General features: G+C 44.3%; 3 protein-coding genes across 11 annotated transcripts in view; 2 read left to right on the plus strand and 1 right to left on the minus strand.

Annotated features, from left to right (window-relative positions):
* The window catches only part of WDR33 (WD repeat domain 33), a 72,870-nt gene extending 61,557 nt beyond the window's left edge, over positions 1–11,313 (plus strand). Inside the window, exons 18-23 of the mRNA XM_074877830.1 lie at positions 1,500–1,602; positions 1,878–2,340; positions 5,921–6,087; positions 6,218–6,310; positions 7,697–7,882; positions 10,661–11,313. Coding sequence (XP_074733931.1) covers positions 1,500–1,602; positions 1,878–2,340; positions 5,921–6,087; positions 6,218–6,310; positions 7,697–7,882; positions 10,661–10,893 — 1,245 coding nt within the window. The 3' untranslated portion in view covers positions 10,894–11,313. The remainder of the gene's footprint in view (positions 1–1,499; positions 1,603–1,877; positions 2,341–5,920; positions 6,088–6,217; positions 6,311–7,696; positions 7,883–10,660) is intronic.
* On the minus strand, positions 731–15,604 carry SFT2D3 (SFT2 domain containing 3). 6 transcript variants are annotated; one of them, XM_074877837.1, is made up of 3 exons: positions 14,366–15,604; positions 11,483–11,572; positions 731–6,287 (listed from the first exon to the last, which is right to left on the minus strand). In XM_074877837.1, the coding sequence occupies exon 1, from the start codon at positions 15,511–15,513 to the stop codon at positions 14,821–14,823; it is 693 nt and encodes a 230-aa protein (XP_074733938.1). In that variant the 5' UTR covers positions 15,514–15,604; the 3' UTR covers positions 731–6,287; positions 11,483–11,572; positions 14,366–14,820. The 6 variants fall into 6 exon arrangements, with proteins under 6 accessions (XP_074733938.1, XP_074733934.1, XP_074733936.1 ...); XM_074877833.1 differs by having other exon boundaries at positions 11,338–11,572; XM_074877835.1 differs by adding an exon at positions 10,397–10,493 and having other exon boundaries at positions 11,483–15,604.
* Positions 15,363–20,130, plus strand: part of LIMS2 (LIM zinc finger domain containing 2) — a 35,385-nt gene continuing 30,617 nt past the window's right edge. The window contains exons 1-2 of one of the 4 annotated variants that reach the window (XM_074877823.1): positions 15,363–15,480; positions 16,390–17,316. In XM_074877823.1, the coding sequence (XP_074733924.1) occupies positions 17,306–17,316 (11 nt within the window). In that variant the 5' untranslated portion in view covers positions 15,363–15,480; positions 16,390–17,305. Of the gene's footprint in view, positions 15,481–15,704; positions 15,919–16,389; positions 17,317–20,130 lie in introns of those variants that run through there. The other 3 variants (XM_074877826.1, XM_074877825.1, XM_074877821.1) reach the window with 3 other exon arrangements.

Consider the following 20,130-nt stretch of genomic DNA (forward strand, 5'->3'; position numbering starts at 1 on the left):
GTGTTTATCACCTATATTGCAGTTGAATATAAATGTTTAATTTAAATCCAGTATTTCAAGCTATGATGGGAAAAATACACCAATGAACTTACTGCTTCTTTGCAACCAGAAGAAAAAAAGCCAGTGTTTCTCAAAAATAAGTGTAGAACATGAAAATTATTTAACTTTGATTCATGGAGAGATGAAGCAGTGTAATTATGAGTACAATGACAAGTGATGGACTATAGGTTTTTAAGTATTTACAAACTACCTGCAGTCTGGAGGGTTTTTTACAAGCCATATGAAGGCCAAGTCTAAATCTTAAGTATTAGACATGTCTAGGAAAAAAATATTGCATGTTTAGGGTTTTCTGGTATGGGTTTTGGGGGGGGATATTTTTTTCTGATGATGATGTGAACATAAGATTTTGTATAGTAATCTTTTCATTTTCAACTCTGTGGTGTTCACAGTGATGCTTTTTTATTGTTGAATCTGATTGCTACAGTATAAATTATGTATGTGCCCCCTTTTAGCTCCAGCCCATTACAAACCCCAAATAATGACTTTTCTCTGGCCTTTGCTCTTTACAGACAGAATCAGACAGTTCAACCACATTGTTTCCCAACCAATGTTATTGTAGTGAGTCCAGTGTAAACATGGTACCTGTAGAAATTTTTCATGGGTCTGTGGCAGTAGCTGAATTTAAAGAACATTATTTTATCCTTTAAGTTCACCAAAAAAGGACAGAAAATAACAAACAACTTGTATATACTTTATTTTTTCTTTGGGATCATATAACTTACACAAACCTCTGCTCTCTCTAATGCTTCTGCTTGAGAAAAGCAGGTGATTGTAGCTTCTGCCTTTAGCCCTGTCATTGCTTAAGAACCCATTAACAACTTCCCTCTCAGTGCTTTGCCAAGTATTAGTACTTGCTTTCCACTCTAGAATTAGAATTAAGAGAAACAAACTTTGCCAGCATGTTAAAAAGGAAACTCACATATTTCCTTGTTAACAGTTTACGAAGGGTTTATAGGAGAGGTTCTCTTATGGCCCTGTTGTTGTCCCCCCATCCCAACATTCTTCATATTTTTATTTTTTCATTGTTTGATTTTTTTTTTTGTTAATTTCCAAAGGAAGTCTTTGATCTATGCAGCTTTTTAACTGCATATAAAGCAGTACCTGGTATTTTTCAAACAAATATACATAGTTTCCTCATCTTCTCTAACAGGCAGCTAGAGTATGAGCTTTATCATCTTTGGTTGTTACAGACAAAATACTAGTCCTTGAAATGCTAAGTTTCCTATAAAATTATGTGTTTTTCAGACAGTGACTGAAAAGCATTACTGATGTGAATGTCTGAAAAATTAGGCTGAAACCATTGGAAAATCAGCTGTTTCTATTGTAAGACCTGTGCAGATGCAGTCTTTATGTAAAGAAACTGTTTTTCCCCCTTACAAAATGCTTAAAAGCAAAAATACTCGCACATGGCAACTCACATGGCTTTTATATGCTCATAGGATGGACAGAACCCAGGTCCTCCACCACTGATACCAGGACTGGGGCAGCAGGGAGGACAAGGTCGTCTTGGCCCTCACAACCAAGGACCCGGCCTTAATAAAGGTAACTAAATATGTTGTCTGTTCTTCTGTGAGTAATTCTCCTAAAGAGGCTGTTCCAGTGCAGTACCTCTAGACAGAAAAGGTTACAGCGGAGCACAGGGCCTTGGCTGAGAGGAATGCTTCTGCAGATTTGGGCTGGAATATAGAGGAAGTTTTCACCCCAAAATTATTTAATGTGAAATGTATGGTGTATGCTTTATAGAACTGTACAACTAGAGCATCCTAGAGCGTTTTTAGAAAACGTTACAGAAATCTGCTATGATTTTTTCCCTCAAGGTGACTCCCGTGGTCCACCAAACCATCACATGGGCCCTCTCTCAGATAGAAGGCACGACCAGAACAGTGGTGGTCCTGATCATGGGCCTGAGAGAGGGTTGTTTCGAGGTGGCCAGGAGTGGGGTGATGGTAGAGACAGCAGGGGCATGCCAGATAGACGAGGACCTCACCCAGATTTCCATGATGACTTTGATCGACCAGATGACTTCCGTGACGACTTCCATCCAGATAAGAGATTTGGCCATCGATTACGGGAATTTGAGGGGAGAGGAGGCCCACCATTGCAAGATGAAAAATGGAGACGAGGTGGACCTGGGCCTCCCTTTCCTCCTGATCACAGGGAATTTGAAGGAGGGGGTTCAAACCGTGGGCCTCCTGGTGCTTGGGAAGGACGGAGACCTTCAGATGATAGATATCCACGGGATCCTGAGGAAGCACGGTTCCGAGGAAGACGAGATGAGAGGTAAGAATAAATCTACTCATCTTTTTTGGGTTAAAGGGTTAACAGAGGGAACTCTTTCTTCCTGGTTTCCTTTTCATTAAGGAGTCTATCTGTTTCAGATTTATAAACTGGAAACCAATAAGGAAATGAAAACTCTAATATACCTGAGTATAGAGTCCATAAAAATCATTCAGTAATAGAAGAAAACTTGAAAAATGGTCATTGTACACAGCAGCTTCCGTGTCTTTAAACAGTAAGTAAAGAGAAGGGAGGAAATTTGTAGAGAAGATCCAGTGACACAGGATGAAGATTTGAGACCGTTTTGATGAAAATTGAGAGGAAACTTGAAGGTTAAAGTGACAAACTTTTGAACACTAGAAGTGGATTTTGAGACTTTGTCTCCAGTCACAAACTACAGCATGACTGTAGAGACTGTAGAATGAGATGTAATATACTTGTAAGGAGCAGGAGCAGTGATCCTACTATCAAATATAAGGGGCAGAGCTACAGCATCTGTTGGACTGTTGAGACTATTTTCTCATGGTTTTGCTTGTAGAAATTTTATTTCTCTTTCTGACTTATTTCTTAATGCCAAGTGAAGAAATCAAAAATAATCTCATTTACAGCAATGTCCATGTCATTGCTCACAATTTCCAAATAAATCACAAAGGGATGAATTTGCTTCTAGTTACCAATGTAAATATGGAGGAATTACACTAAGTCAGTAAGATTGACTGTCACTGAAATTGCTCCAGCTTTATTCTAGTTTTAACTGAGTTAAATTTGGCCTCCAATGTCTAAGCCTCTCACTGACCACCAACTCTATATGTATAAGAACGTGTACTTGTACAAATATATTGTGGTCTCCACATAATGTGAATTTTGCGTGTTTTAGTTGCCTTTTTAATAATTTTCTTACATTCCTTTTACTTTGCATCTATACAGCTCTTCTTTTAGCTATTTTCTACCTAGCTCTGTAAAGATGTACCTTCCTTTTGTGTGAAGAGTATGAAAAGAAATGAACAGTAACTAAAAGAAGGTAACAATTAAAGCCATTTTAAAAAAGTAAACATAGAGAGAATCCAAGCTGAATCGTCTGCATTATAGAATTCTAAAAGACACAGCAGACAACACTTTTAGAAGCTCAGTAGAGATTTTCAGATCTTATATTGGAAATGCTTAGGGACTGGAAAATATTTTATTATGGTCTGGATTTTTAAAAAGGTTTCAGGAAGAGAGTCCAAGAACCCTGTGACCTGTAAATCTGACTTCTGAACTAAGAAGAGTCTATTTGTCAGAGTACAAGTGTTTGTACAGAGTTTGGTTTAAAAGGAATCAGCACAGGGCTATAAAAGGCTTGTGCTCGCTGAATTCCTTTGAAGGTGAATTAGGTGCCATTTACTGCAGATGCCGAGATGAACTTAAGAATCCCAACCACTTGTTTACCTGACTTGGTTTGGAATTTAGATTGTAACTGGTTTGATCGAGCATGAGAGGGAAGTGCGTGTATGTGTGTTTCTCTCTAATTTCCCGTCCTTTTCATCCCTGTCCTGTTCTTACTCTACCTGTGCATATCAACATGATGCTTCTACCGCAGAGACCTGCCTCTTCCTGCCTGCTAATCTGCACAGTGTGTAGTTCTGTACATTAAGGTCCTAGGCCTCAAGGAAGAAGATCTGAGAGCAGTCAAACAGGAACTGAGCCCTATGCGAGGCAGGGTTTTACATGTGACTGATATGAAAAAGTGAAAAAGGATATACATAATACAATATTAAGAGCTGTGGCCATGACAGGCATAGGTATGATAGATTTCAAAACTAAACTGTGTCCATAATGTTGCCTGGAAACAAAAGGAAAGGCCCTATTCCTGCTAGCCATAGGACCTTGCGTTGCAAATCTTGGTAATTTTCAAGCTAAGCAGAATCACACCATGTCAGTATTAAAATGGGAGGCCCTCTAAAGAACACCTAGAGGACTGTGCTGTTTCAAGGCTAAATAATACTGCTTTGTGGTTATTTGAACCATTTGTACCTGAAACTGTTCCGTTTGTTTTCCCAAATCATCCAGGTTAATGTAAAATGGTTCATTGTCCATGCACAGCACTCCCTCCATCCACTGTTGTACCTGTACAGGCACAGCAGCCTCCTCTCTGTATTGTGTTTGTTTTCTGGGAGGTGGAGACAGACCTATTGTTTTTAATGAAAGAAAAATGTAAAAGTTTAAAAATATTGTATTGTGTTATGACTACTGTTAAAATATTTAAATTTGTAATTAAAAGGTTAATGTTGTTAAAATTCTAAATAAAAGTATCTAAAGTTTTGCTTGTAATAGGATGCACTGTGTCGTTAATGAGCTGGGGAAGGGGATGTTGCACAAAGCCAGCACCATCTGAGTATTACGGTGGTTATGGTTTGGCCAGTGTGGAACTGGGAAGCGAGGGGAGGTGGGGGGCATCAGTGTGAACGGGCAAAGAGTGCTCCACACTGTCTGTGCTGTCACTGAGGGGTGGGCAGGAGAGCGTGGGGTCGCACTGTGAGGGCTCCTGAGCCAGTGTGCCTGCACCACCTAAACACCTCACCTGTGCTTGCACAGAAACTGGGCTGTAAACTGAGGCAATCCTAACAAGCGGTGCTAGCGTGCACTTTTGGAGTTGCAGTAATACACAGAACACGTATGCGCTTTTACGAGCACTCCAAGTGTTTAAACTGGAAATGGAAACAACAAAACTAGTAGTGTTCATGCAGCCATCTGTAGGCTTACCTGGAGTGGCAGTGACAGTTCATTAAGAACCATTCTTCTCTCTGAAGATCTCTGTTAAAACCCCAGTGTGATACTGGAGGAGCTATACTCATTTAAGATGAGATGCAGATCCCAATCATAACCAAATTACTGAAGATGCTGTGGTACTTACTAGAAAGAAACTTTAGTGTCATAACTACATTTTGCAAAAATTCTTCATTACTGCAGTTGGATAAACTGCTCTTCAGGTTGTTGAATTCCACTGTGCATGCTGTTCAGCAATCATCATCCCTACAGAGCCAAGTGCAGTCTAAATTCATGTGCTAAAATTGTAAACTTAGAAGAATGAAATGAAAAAGAGAATGTTCTAGCAAAAGAATCCCAGATCAATAGGAATGAGACGCTGGGATGTTTTGTTACAGCCATGACTCTCATTGCTCTTATTTTTTTCAGTTTATCACTAAAATGGAAAGGAAAAAAGGGAAGGGGAAAGTAAGACCACCACAGTTAAGGGAAATTCACTTAGCCTTTTCCTTACCTTATATCTATCATCACTCAATGATTGTTTTTTCCTCTTTTCATTAAATAAACGCAGTATATTTGACAATATTTTCTTATATGAAAAACCAACACAATCAACAGAAGTATGAATAAACAATGAATAAAAAATGAATAAACCAAGTGCTCAAAGGCAGAAAATGAGCACCTTTCCACCTACAAATCCTATTCTAGTAACTGTATGTGTTTTTAGTATTAAGTAAAACGGTTCAGAAATGAGTTGATTATTAAACTGAAGCTGACTCAAGTTTATCAATCTAATTTCTGCCTAAAAACCACATTTGTACCATGTTCTTTCTTGTAGCTTCAGAAGAGGAGGACCCTCGAGACACGAGGGCCGGGGACCCAGGGGGAGAGATGGCTTTCCTGGCCCTGAAGATTTTGGGCCAGATGACAATTTTGACTCTCCAGATGAAAACTCAAGAGGAAGGGACCACGGTGTTCGGGGGCGAGGTCGTGGTGCTCTTAGAGGTGAGGGGAATGTTATTCCACGCTGAAATGCAAGGATAAGGAAGCAAAGATGTTTCTTGGGCAAATGACAGTATTTTCATGAATACAACGTCTCTTCTCACTCCTGTCCCCTGCATCTCTTACTGCTCAGGAGGCCGGAAGGGTTTACTTCCTACTCCAGATGAACTTCCACGCTTTGAAGGAGGGCGGAAACCAGAATCCTGGGATGGAAACAGAGAACCAGGTAAAAAATTTGGTGAGGTTTCTTTTAGATAATAGACTACTCTTCTACAATATAACCACCTACAAATAAATTTTTTTTTAAATCACCTCTTCTTCCTGTATCTCATATGCTCACTACCAGTCTTTTACCACAAGAAAAGCAAAATGTAGTTCTTTAGACTTCTAACTTCAGGAAAAAATTACCTATTCAGAATTTAACTGGCTCTAAATGGAACCATCTCACTGAACAAAAAATGATTGTGGCCTCGTATCATGGTTTAACCCCAGCTGGCAACTAAGCACCCCACAGCCACTCGCTCGCTCCCCCCACCCTGGTGGGATGGGGAAGAGAATTGGAAGGGTAAAAGTGAGAAAACTCGTGGGTTGAGATAAAGACAGTTTAATAGGTAAAGCAAAAGCCACGCATGGAAGAAATTCATTCTGCGCTTCCCAGGGGCAGGCCGGGGCTCAGCCATCTCCAGGACAGCAGGGATCCATCACGTGTAACAGTGACATGGGAAGACAAACGCCATCGCTCCGATGTCCCCCCCTTCCTTCCTCTTCCCCAGCTTTCTATGCTGAGCGTGATGCCATAGGGTCTGGGATATCCCTGGGGTCAGTTGGGGTCAGCTGTCCTGCCTGTGTCCCCTCCCAGCTCCTTGTGCACCCCCAGCCTCCTCCCTGGTGGGGTGGGGTGAGGAGCAGAAAAGCCTTGGCTCTGTGTGAGCACTGCTCAGCAACAGCTAAAACATCCCTGTGTTATCAACACTGTTTCCAGCAAAAATCCAAACATAGTCTCATTCTAGCTACTATGAAGAAAGTTAACTCTATCCTAGGCAAAACCAGCAGACCTCAAAGTCTTGATTTTAAGTTGAATTCTTGTACAGCCCAGAACTGCCTGTTGTTGTCACCTGTGGATGATTGAAGCATATCTCGTGTGGTTTTTTGAGATGTATATTAAAGCCAATGGTAATCTTTCTCTGGGATGTCATTTTCTCTATTTGCAGAAATGTTTTCAGCTGCAATGTCTGACAGCTTATTGGTATTTGCATTTGTGTTACTAATGGCAACCCCTTATGGGGCAAAACTGAGTTTGGAAAAAATGAGCACAAATGACACATGAATAAATGAGGATGTGATTGTCTCCAAAATATATGAAAATAGGGAATACTGAAAAGAACACTTTAGATCTGTCACTTCTTTCTTTCCCATCATCTTTTAAGCCTTTTGCTTTCTTAAAACTTACTCATCTAATGTTTGCTTGTTTGCCTGTTGGGCTGGGGAGGAAGCTTTATGTAATTTTAACTTAAAATTGCTGCCAAATAGTGCGGAAAGTATGTAAATGTACGTGAGCAATAATGATCAGCTGAACATTACTTATTATTCTGTTTTTTCTCTTCATGCTCAGGTCCTCGTCCAGATCACCCTCCTCATGACGGGCATTCTCCAGCTAACAGAGAGCGTTCTTCTTCGCTCCAGGGCATGGACATGGCCTCATTGCCACCACGTAAACGTCCCTGGCATGATGGACCAGGGACCTCTGACCACAGAGAAATGGATGCTCCAGGTGGACCTCCAGAGGAGAGGGGCAAAGGTAATTTGTATGTATTGAAAACCTTATGTAACACTGGCACATTTTTCAACAGTAGGCTTATCCATCCTTAGCTATTCAGAGGGGATAAAGCTGACCTGGTAAATATTTGATCTTGCCAGCCGTGAAGCTGAAGACCAATCTTATAGGAACATAAGAACAGAGGGATTTTCTGAGACATCAAATCCAAATCTTCTCTCCAGCAACATATAATCCTCTTCTTTATTGCCCTGTTCAAAAGCAGTTAAGGTTTTGGCTCCCTGTTACTCCAGTTGGAAAACTCTTGTTAAGAGCTTTTTTCCCCCTCTAATTTTCAGAATAGTTATTTGTTAATATGCTTGTGCTAGTGTCCTTTAACTCAAGTATCTTTCCCATCTCAGCCTTCATTCTGTTGGACTTAATGAACCCTGACTTTTTTTAAGCCTTTCCTTATATGAGTTCTCTACTTTTAAGAGTGTAAGCATGGCCATCCATGATCAGACCAGAAAGTCCATAAAGCTCAGTAGCTTGTCTTCAGCGATAGCCAGTAACACCTACTGAGGGAAGAGTGTTACGAACATTGGAAGTCTGTAGTGCTATGTCCCTGAAATGCTCTCTAAACCTGTGAAGATCTGTAGTTCAGTGACTTACTGATTATTTTCATATTTAATGTCTTTTGACAGTTACCTTTTGTGTGCTTCTCTAATTGCTTTGAGAATCATATAAACTTTTGACATCCACAACATCCACGGACAGAGCTCTAAAACTTAATTGCAGTAGACCATGCTTTAAAAAAAGAAAGGAAGGAAAATGTTTTTCTCTTGTTTAAAGCCTGTCATTCACTAATTTCATTCAATGATGTCTTATGTTTTAATTGAAACAGTTGAAAGTTGATCCCTATTATTTCTGAATGGCACCTCTCATTAATTGCATTGAACTCTACTGTTTCCAACCTGAACTAGCTCTTCTCCAAATCAGAGCTCTGATCTGCTTAGATGTTCTCCCTGGGAAGTTGTTCTGTATCTTTTACTATGCTTACTACTCTGTATATACAACTTTCAGTTTTAATTTATCCTTTTGTAAATTTAATGGGGTAACTAAGAATTGCACACTCTAAGATGTGGTTTAACCATGGATTTCTACAGTTCTCCCGGTTTTGTTCCGATTTCTCCATTCTTTCCTAATAGCTCCTGATGTCATATTTCCCTCTTTAACTATTAGTCACGTGGCACTGCCATGCAATTAGCTACCGTAACCCACAGAATACATTCTTTTGGAGTTAGTAGCTGGTTCAGAGCCTGTAACTGGGTACACCATTTCCACAGTCATCCTATTAGCCCTGCACCACTTCTTGATCCTTTTTCTTCTTATAAACCTCAAGATTGCCATTGTCTTTTTTTTTAATGTTGTCTTTTTTTTTAATGTCCTCTGTCACTGGTAGGTAGTGATCAAGTGACAGAGATCCTTCTCAGTTGCTTCTAAACGCTGAGCTGTCAGCCTATAGCTGAATTTTTTGTTAGACCTCTACTGCACAGATTTGTCTTTGATGCCACTGAGTTTCATTCCACTTCTCTTATCCTGAAGCCCATTTAGTTTTAATTGTATGCCAGTCCTCCTCTGTGTGGACTGCATTTCTAGTGTCATATTAACATCAGGTTTTATCATTTGTTCGCAGACATTTTTAATAAAACTCTGCTGGTAAACTCCCTCTGTTAACACTATTTTTCCTTTCAAAACTGTAGGTTGTGTTTTAGCCAGCATCTTACCAAATCTGTAAGGATTCCTTCTCTAGCTTCAATAATAATTTGTGATAACTATCAGATTCTTTATTGAAGTCAAAACAATTGTTAACTACCACATTTCTTGTGCCTAGACAGCTCATTAATGTACCAAAGAAAGTTTAGAACAATGGCAGAAAGCCTGATAAACAAAACATGAGCAATACTTTTTCATACATGGGCTGTGTCACCTTCAGTTGTATTGGTAAAGTCATTTGAAGATTAAAACTTCATGAATTGTAAACTCTCTGGAAAAAATTGGTCTCTATTTTACACAGAACCAAGCAGAGTCAACAAAAAAAGTCACTCTTGCTAAAGTGAAGCAAAAATATCCTCATTTAGCTGTAGCATGTGTACATAATGCACTGTTACCACTAATTTTTTTTCAAAATGCTGCTTGTTATTTTGAGCTAATAACTTTGCGGGTTTTTTTATGTTGATTTACATACCAGTAATAAAAAGATCTGTGAGAAGTAGAAAATCCTGTTCCTGGCAGTAAGGGCTCATGTAGTTTATTTTCCTGATCAGTAGTAAAATAGACCATTTTTCCATTATTTCCAGCAAAAAATGGAATGAAACATTAATGTTATTGTCTTTACCACCAACCTCAACTGATCCATCACTGCAATGTCTTTGTTTAAGGAAAAAAAAGAAATATTTTGCAATAAAAATACAGAGAACCATAGATGGTGTTAAAGCGTAAGAATCAGGTATGCCTGGCAGTTTTGAGGACACCATGATTATCACTGTTCTAACTTACGTAAGAGATTGCTGACTGTATCCGATACGATCTGCTTTAAGTCCCAAGGAATTTCTTGATTGCTGTCCATCTCTGGACTGTAATGGAGACACTAAATCTATGTGAGAAAAATCGTATAGAGGGAGGAGGTGTAAAGTTACAGGTCTCAACTACATTTGGTCAGTGAGCGATGATACCCCAGAAGAACTAGCTAAATATATGGTATTTCTGAGAAGGGGCATGGCCTAGATTCAACATCAGTAACTGACTGTGCTTCATTTTTAGGACGAGGAAATTCAGGACCTTCACAGAGAGCGCCAAAATCTGGGAGGTCTAGTTCTTTAGATGGAGACCATCATGATGGATTCCACAGGGATGAAGCTTTTGGTGGAGGCCCTGCAGGAGGCAATAACCCTTCTCGAGGAGGAAGGAGTGGAAGTAACTGGGGAAGAGGAAATAACATGAACTCTGGTCAATCAAGACGAGGAGCATCCAGAGGTGGTGGAAGAGGCCGATAGAAGAGGCTTTGACTGGGTCACGCCCAGTCCCTGCTGGACAATATTTAAATAGACTGCTACTCTGGACTCATAAAGTAACCCTGCAACACCACAAACCTGGATTCTTAACTGGGATAACTCAATGTGCATTAGTTCCTAACAAGGGTCTTTTCCTAGATCAATCAACTGCTACTAGCTGCAGTATTGTAGCTAGCTTTGTTTTGTCCTCTCCACCCCTGTTTTCCTCACCTTCTCTTACCTACTTTGTTTTGTGAAGAGCTGGAAATTTTTTTTAAGTGTTGTGAGACATGGAGCACCTCCACAGATTTCAGTTCACCTCCAGACAGAAACTTGTTTCTATATGTACAGTTTGTCAGAAGAGTTACGTTGTTTTTGTATGAATACAGAATGTAATTTGCGCAAAAATTAACAAAAAATCAACACAGTGTGTGATTCTTTACTCACCTATTACTACAGAGAGGGTTGTCTTTAGGCAAACGTCTATCAGTTGGAGCAACAGAACTACCTCCTGAAATCTCAACCGTTTAAAATACTAATAGCTGACTCCTAGTTTTTTGCTTTATCATGTATAGAGAACTTTCGTTTTCACCTTTAGCCACAGCTGTCTACAGATTACAAGTGGTGCTGACGTTAAAATTCCAAAACACAGGAAATCACCGCTGCTTGCTAGTCTACCATCCTGAAAGAGAAAAACGTGGAACACCATTTAGAAAAAGTTGTTGTAGACATAATGTGAGTTATAACCCGGACTACTAGCAAATAGACATCATGACAAATATTGTCATTCTACGCTTCACCTAGGCGAGTCAAATATTTTTCTTCAAAATAGCATCTGTTTATAGAAACTGAGGAAGAAGGAAGTTTAGCAGCTTGATTAATATGGATGTGTATGTTTTACAATGTCTGTAGGATGCACTGCTTAAAGATACGGGTGCTGAGTAGAGTCTGGTGCATTCAAAGGCTGAAGTACAAACCTCAATAGTTGATCACTTTCATCTTAATGTTTTTTTAAGTATCTTTCTTTAGGATATTGTTTCCTAGTTTTACTAGGGGAGGGAAATGAGGAGGGGTTATGCCCATTTCCCACATTTCATAATAAAGCTGCTTACCAATCATGAGTTTGTTTTCCCCATAAATCATTCATATAAATCATCTCCAGTCACCAGGTTACCAAAAAAGGCTCCTTTAATACCTAAAGCCTCAGTGAAAATTTTATCACGTAAGTACATACTCTAAAGCCAGCTCTCAGGAATATCCTACATTAAAAGTAGAGGATATAATGTATAATGAAAAGTATCACTAGCAGGCTTCCCTCCCCACCCCAGCTGTGAATTTCATGTTCTAATATTCAGGATAATATGGCAATATAGTTCTAGAGCTGACAAGGCTACTGCAACAACAGCGATACACAGCAGCTATTTTACCTGACTTCTCATACAGTCAGGTTTACTAAAGACTGGTTTAAGTCCTGATGACCTATCTTATTTAAAGAGATCAAAGCATAGGTGCTTAACTACTCTTGGTTCAGTCAGTCACCAGCAGAGATTTTTTCCTACTTTTTAATTCGAGTATAAAATGGCATTTGAAAATTTTAGTAATTAACTCTGATCATTAGCCTATAAAACCCTTGTCATTGGGCTCTAGAGGAACAGAATGGTCTTAAAGGAATTAACCAGGAAACAGCTGAGATGCACCTGCTATGACACAGTTTCTCCTTTGAGGGGAAAAAAAAAGTAGTGCTTTTTACCTCTATTTGAAGAAGGGCTTTGGTCACTTTTGGTGACCAAATCTGTGAGTTAGGATCTATCCTGAAGTTTTAACGATAAATACCAATGATTTAGTCGTTAGCAAAGGGGAAAGCTTCCCCTTTTTTTTAACAAGTCTTAATATATTTTTAAGGGGCTGAAAGTGACTTTTGTCTAATAGTTAGAACATGGGATTTAAAGGATGAGCTTTAGTCCTTAATTAAACCAGTCCTCTACCAAAACAAGCTGGAGTGCACCTAGTAATAGGAAACCCAGCTTTATCTAAACAAAAGGGGGTATGCTTGGTTTTCCTCTGATGGTTGCTTAACTCCTTAAACCACTATGGTACTTGCTGTTAAGTAACAGTCTTAATCAAGGGACAGCTTTTTTAATTAAGTTTTGAGATACTCCATGATCATGGAGTATATACAAAAAGTCCTAAGAAAACTGGGTAACTACCTAGCTTTTGTATAACATCTTAGAAGGTGACAGCATAGCAGGAGAGACAGAAGCAGCTTCCCAGTCCACAATACCACAACCCACTATTGATGGAAAATGGATAAAATTACTTGATGGGAATATACTTCTGTACTCTTCAGGTCAAGTTCTTTTGCCAGTGCTGCATGTAGAATCCTTATGATCTACCTGCTAGTTTACAGCTCCACCTTGTCTAAGATTTGTTTAATTTGATATTGCTGTTAAGAATAAAATTAAAATTATATACTATAGCTTAGAAGTTGTAAAAGTGAGAGAACTAATAATGCTATTCAGATAGCTCTGATCTACAATTTTAAGGAAAAAAAAAGTGACCATTAGTGGAATGTCTATACTGACATTTGGTATACAAATCGTTTTATTAAAGCAATCTATGTACATTTAAGTACCCCCATTTAACAATTTCGGTTTAATTCGGACCAAGTATTAGGTGAATATGCTAAACCCCAAGTAGTGACAACAGATAAATATTGCAGCGTTTGACTTCATTTTGTAGATAAGGCACGTATACTCAGTGAGACACCCACCTGGGCTCTGAGCAGGTTAGGCCTGGTAGCCCCGTTTATCTGCAGCAGTGCAGCCCGACTCTGGTAGCAGGCTCTCAGGCTGCTTAGTTTCTGCACTGAAACTGAGCTGTGCTAGCTGAAACTGGCTCCAATTACTAGCAAATCTATTTTTGAAGGTCATGCTGTGACAAGTAATTCCTGCCCATATGAAAAATAAAGTTCTACGAGCTGAAGCTACCCCTTTAAAGCCCAGGTACTTGGTACCTTAGAGCAGCTGTAAGGCAGCAATACCTGCGAAGGCCAAAGCTCTGAACCAAGATTAACTGTCATGCGAGGTGACTGCCCTTCCAGTCAGGGTAGTCTTTGTGACCTACAGCCCCAGGAAAGTTTGTTTCACTTACTGGATGGTATTTTAAAGATGTTTTTTAGAGAGAAATGCAGTTCAGTGGGCACAGTATTCATATTCACCCCTGGCCGGAGGTGGCTGATGACTGCACTATATAGCGTCTGACGGATGCGTTCAGAGCGTAGGGGTCTGCACAGAAACGAGTTAACAGCAGTTAACTATTTTTGAACGTTCACCCCCACACTTGATCAGATTTTGCTAAACTGCCTCCGTGTTTCACCTTCAGTCAGCCCTCCGCACCTCAGCTGTTAAGATACTTGCTTTTCACGTACCGGGCAAGTCAATAATTTACATTTCATCAGCTGCGTAACGTCACTCACGTTTTGAAGCAGGCTGCAGCAGCCACATGGTCCTATACTGGAGGTAGGGAAGTGGGGTGCTGCCAGCTCCCACCCGGAGCCGCAGAGACTCCAGCCCACGGCTATCGAGCTCACTTTGCCGTACGGCAAAATCCCGTGCGGGGGGGCGGCTCGGCAGGCCGGCACCAGCACCGCTACCCCTGAACACAGCAAAACGAGTTCCCAGAGTCACTGCCGCCGTTCCCGGGTGCCAGCCGCTGCTCTTCTTGCTCAAGACCTGGTGAGGAAAACCCAGCCGGAACGCCAGCGCGGTGCAAGGGAAGCGGCGTACGACGGCGCCATCCTCGTCGGCGTCTCCGTGCCCCGCGCCTGGCCCGGCGCCAGCGCCAGTCTCTCCGTCCCTTTGTCCGAGTCCCGCCGGGCGGCGGCCGGTCCTCCCCCCGCGGCGGCGGAGAGGGGCGGGGGGGGGGCCGGCCTCACACCGGCAGCGCTTTGCCGCGGCGGCGCAGCGCGGCGCTGAAGAGGCCGCCGAGGCGGCGCAGGCCGGCGGCGCCCCCGGGCATCGCGGCCAGGAGCGCGGCGGCGGCGGCGCCCAGCTGGGCGGTGGCGCCCAGCACCGTGAGGAGGGTGCTGCGCAGCCCCAGCGCCGCGTAGAGCGTGCCGCCCAGGGCGCCGAGGAAGAGGAGGGAGCCGCGGCTGGGCTCCCGCAGCAGGCGGGCGGGCCCGCGCAGCAGGGCGGCGGCGGCCAGGGCGCAGAGCGAGCCCAGGGACCAGAGCAGCGCGAACTTGCGGGCGCGGAGCAGCAGCAGCGGCGCGTACAGCGCGGCCAGCCCGAAGCAGAGCGCGGCCAGCAGCAGGCACAGCCCGCTCCCCGCCAGCCGCTGCCAGCGCGACAGCCCCGGCAGGCACGGGTCCGCCTCGGCCGCCCACAGCCAGCCCGGCCCCGGCCCCGGCCCCGGCCCCGGCCCCGGCCCGGCCGCCGCGGGGGGGGCGCCGCGGCCCGGCGGGAAGGGGTTCAGCGGGCTCAGCCAGGCCCCCAGGCCGCCGCCGCTCCCCGCCTCCTCCTGCGAGCAGCCGGCGGGCGGCGGCGCGGGGGCCGCGCTGGAGCTGGCGGCGGCGGCCTTCGACTGCGCCAGGTACTCCTGCAACTGCCGGCCGAGGTCCGCCATGGCGGGGCCCGGCACCGCTCGCGCGCGCTACACCGCCCCCCGCGCCCGCCCCGCCGCCATCTTGCGGAGTAGCTGCATCCGGGTTACCGGCCCCCTGACGTGCGGCGGCGCGCGTGCGCGGAGCCGTGAGGGCCGGGGCGGGCGGGCGGCGCGGGCCCGCTGGGCCATAGCCAACTGCCGCGCCTCGCCTGCTCGTGGTTTTAAAGGAAAGACAGATTTATGTGGCGGAGGGAGTGGGGAAGCTTGTCGAGCAGGATGCCGGGGGCGGCCATGTCGCTGCTGGCAGGAGAGCCCGCTTCGGCTGCTCCGCGTGAAGCGACCGAAAGGGCTTGGCAGCTGCGAGCGGTAACAGGTTGTGGTTTCAGCAGCTGGAAAGAAGATGGTATCACTTCAGAATGTAGCTTGGTAAGAGAACGGTGATATTTGAGACGGATACCCTTCACAGTTAGCCCCCATGGGACGCAGGAGGCGAGGGGAAGACTTGCCCAGGGTGAGGGCCCGGTGGCCAGGAGGTCGCTCGAGGTCGAGCGCTGCCCTGCGTTGTGCTCCTCCCGACACCCCTGGCAGCACCTGGGGTCTCCTCACACAGCCAGTCCAAGTAATCTCTGCTTCTCTCTAACATTATGCGTTGGCACCCAGAAACCACTGCAACAGGAGAGATGCAGAGGATGAGTAAGAAGCTCTTAGTCTGTTTATTACTGTGCGCTCAACCAAATCTGTTAAATTGTTGGCTGCTTATTAATAAGATTACCCTTTCTTCAATCAACCATTAAACCAAAATAAGAACATCTAACTCAAGTCTTCACCCTAGTTTAAATAAGTAATAAAAATACCAAATACTAATTTAACCTTTATGATTCTAAATGTTTACTGCAGGGCTGAAAAACGAGATGTTTGGACACCAGGAAACAGAGAGAACACAGACTTTCCATCATCAGTCCCAAGCTTGCAACAATATCCATAGCAATGGTGAGTCACATCATACTAGGCTGCCTTACAAGATGCAAATAAAGTTTGAAATCGCTTCTGGTCAGAAACTCGCTGTCCCATTTGGTGGATCACTTTAGCATTGATACGTTATATATTGATACATGTCAGCAAACATAAAACTCTTCTACGTGCTCAAGACAAAGTTTGATCATGGGCAGGAAGGGATTAGATGTTACCAAAAGCGTCACGCTTGGAGGGGTCCTCCTCTGGAAGAGTGATCTAGAAGGATAGTCTTCCAGAGGTGTCTTCTGCTGCCCTGAGGGCAAAACACGCTGGGAAGTTGTTTTCCCCTCGCCGTGGGGATGTGCAATGAGTGTAACTGCGGGCAGGAAGCGTGGCTTCTTTGTTCACGGGAGAAAGCGTCACCTCAGTGAGGTGTGTGTCAGATATAACTGTGCACCGGGTAACGGCCTCGTCATAAAACCGCACCGCCAGCCTCTGCCCTCTCCCCTCCCAGGCTCACAGCGGCTGCCTGAGTGTGTACTCCCGGGGGCGACGGGGCCGTGCCCCAGAGCCGCCGGGTCCCCGCGCCGCGGCCGGGAGGCGGGCCCGCTCCCCGCTTCGTTACTCGCTGTTTCTTTCCCTTTATAGGAAAAGTATGCGCGGGGCCGGGGGGGGGCTGCCCTGAGTCACCGGGGGCTGCGGCTCCCGCCCACGTCCAGGGGGCCCGGGCCGCCGCCGGGCCGGGGCGGGGTTTCTGCTGCCCGCCGGGGCTCGCTGGGGCTGGAGCCGCCGAGCCGAGCCGCGTGTGCCGCCTCGCAGCCCCTCCGCCACAGCCCGGCGCCGGCCGGGGCGCGCCGCCATGACGGGCAGGTAAGGCCGGGGAGGGGGGAGGCCCGGGGAGCCCGGCCGGCGGGCGGGGGTCGGTCCCGCGCCCCGGTGGGCTGTCCCTGCCTTCGCCGCCCCTGCGGCGCTCTGTTTGCCCCGGGTGGAACAGCGGTGTGCCCGGTGGGAAGCGGTCCGGGGAGAGGAGCTTTTCCTCCTGTGAGGTTCAGGCGGAGCGGGGCACGCTGGGGCCGGGGGAGCCCAGCTCCCGCCGTGCCATTGTACGGTCGGAAACTTGCCCTCGTGGAAGGGCTGCTGCGCTGTGCCTTACCCCTGCCCCGGGACGCAGCGAAGGGCGCTGGGAAGACCAGAAGCGGAGTTGGGAAGGAGCACTGTGGATCTGAGCAGTGCCCGCCCAGCAGCCAGGCTCCCTGCAGCCGGGTGGTGCGGCTCGGGCGCTGGCAGCCTGCTCCCGCCGTGCCCCGCACCGCCGTGCCCCGCACCGCCGCCCCCCTGCGCTCCACGCTGCCCCTCTGCCCGCACATTCAGGCTCCTCTTCTTCGGGCTGGCCTGGGAGTTACATGTTCCAAGAGTTTAAATCTGGAGCTTGAGTCTCCTCCCACGCTGACTGACGCTGGAGAACTCTGTAAAGTCACCTAATTGACAGATGTAAATGAGAAAAGCGGTGGGGAAAGCTTTTACTGGCATCTTCTGAGGGTTTGCACAGTGCTTTAGTGTCTCCGATCACTTTGTTCTCCCATCTGTAAAATAAAACCCAGACGTTATAAAGCACTTCGTGAAAATAAGTTTGCTTTTGTACAATGTCGTGAAGATGAAAAGCATGAAGAAGTAATATTAAAATTAGTAGGGTGCCTTTCTTAGGATAGTCATCCTCCTGAAGCCCGCTGTCGTGATTGTAATTCTCTGAGGCATTGCTCTTCATGAATAGGAATACTGAAGTGGATCTGGAGTATTTTGTGAATAAGTATTCATTTTTCTTTTGTGTAAAGTCTTGATGTTTGTATTATGCAGCTTATGATTATTTGACGTAGATCATGTTTGGTGGGTTGTTAGGTATGAGAACGTGTTGAATAATTGTTATAGCCTCATCTGTGATTTGGGTGAGTGTTACTTTTGCTCTCTGTGATGACAAGTTGATGTTGATGGGTACATGCTCAAAACACTTTTGATTTTTGCCTTCTGTCGTTAGATAACTTTGTCTTTTCTGTCTTAATGGTCCCTTTTTTTTTCTTCTGACATGTGAAATACGTGTGTATTTACCAGTTTACATTAATTTCCTTACAATTAGAGGAAGACTCAAGAGTCTTAAATGTTCACAGGTCATCGATACCCATGCATCTCCTAAATGGGGACAAGATGGGGAGGACCCAGGGAGAATTGTGGCTGCATGAACCCAGCTGATTTTATTTTTATAGAACCGTGGTGTAGTACTGGTTAGAATGACATGTTTACCTCAGGTGAAGTCACTCAGCTGCAGAGGACAGTGGGAAATGCATGTGGACAGTAATCCTTGCTGTCTTCGTGCTTCCTCAGAAACTTGCCTGTTAAGGTACAACACTATATTCAGTGAGAAGCTCTGATGTGAAGCATGAGGCTTGGTGGAGGGTTCCAAGGTAGTTGAGATGCTGCAGAGTGTGCAGTTCTTCAAAGTAATGCAGGATTTCTGTCTCCTTTTCCCCAGATGTACTTCAGAGGGTTGTTAAAATGAGCAGGCCTTGGCTTTAGTTTTGAAAAGTGAATGCAAGTGTTATTTAATGTTTTCAGAAATGTTTGTCCTGGAGAGTCTATCAACAAGAAAATTTCTAAATTTCTGCCTGCTGCCATTCCTACGACAAAATGATTACCTTTTCTATCAGAGACATTTATCACAGCTGTAATTCAGCTGACTTTTTCCTCAGTAATAGTATAATCCATTCAGGGTAGCAGTTTCCCAGCAGAACAAAACCTATACTTTTCGGTGTCTGTGAAACTTTGCACTGCTCAGCACCTTGCATGACTGATGCCATTTGACAAGCACCATGTTTAGCGCTGTTTTCAGGCTGGGACAGACTCCTAACTCATTAGAAAGAATTCAGCATCGGGAACCTACTTCCTTAGATCCACCTGCAGGTCACTCTACTCAACTGTGGCCAGATGTTGTTCGATGTTTTTTATGTGGTATTTCTTAAAACTGTCAATATTATGTAATCAAATGTTCTGCAGCTTTTGAGAGTCAGGGTTTTCAGGGTTCTGGAAGGAGATGAACTTTTTAACAGCTGGAGCATCCCCACAATATCAATCAATGGGAACCTTCCAGAGCCAGGAACGTGACATAAATGTGCTTCTGGTCTCGAAACTGTTGACACAGGGAAGGGAATGATTTTGCTGTGTTACAGTGTGTTAAAGCAAGGAAGACTGGAGAACACGAGGTGCTGACACATTATTCTTTTTCACTTTGCCTTTCTTGTAAAATAGAAACACAAAAGGACTCACTTCTAGGTACTGTGATTGCTGATGCATTATTAGTAATTAAGATAGATGACAAATAACTCCATTTTCATTTTTAAGTGTTCTGTTCCATTTAGCTGCATGTCTCCTGAATTTAAATAGCTGCAGTGATTTGATTTACTGTTTTTTAGCATTAGGGAAGAATATAATTCCGGAAAATACAAAAAAAGATGTGCACTTCTGTGTATTCATAGCAGAAAATTATTAATAAGAGGTGACTATTTAGCAAATTAAATTGAAATATTACATTTATCACGAGTTACATTGTTACAATGTGAGGATTGTGTTTTGTTAGAGAAAACTGGTAAGTAGATCATAGGAATTTGCAAGTAGTAATTCTGGCTGCCACGTCTT

Source organism: Strix uralensis, chromosome 9 (genome assembly GCF_047716275.1).
Source record: "Strix uralensis isolate ZFMK-TIS-50842 chromosome 9, bStrUra1, whole genome shotgun sequence".
Taxonomy (NCBI): domain Eukaryota; kingdom Metazoa; phylum Chordata; class Aves; order Strigiformes; family Strigidae; genus Strix; species Strix uralensis.

Coding starts and splice junctions, on each gene's coding strand:
- SFT2D3 (XM_074877837.1), bottom strand. CDS start 15,513: ATGGCGGACCTCGGCCGGCAGTTGCAGGAGTACCTGGCGCAGTCGAAG.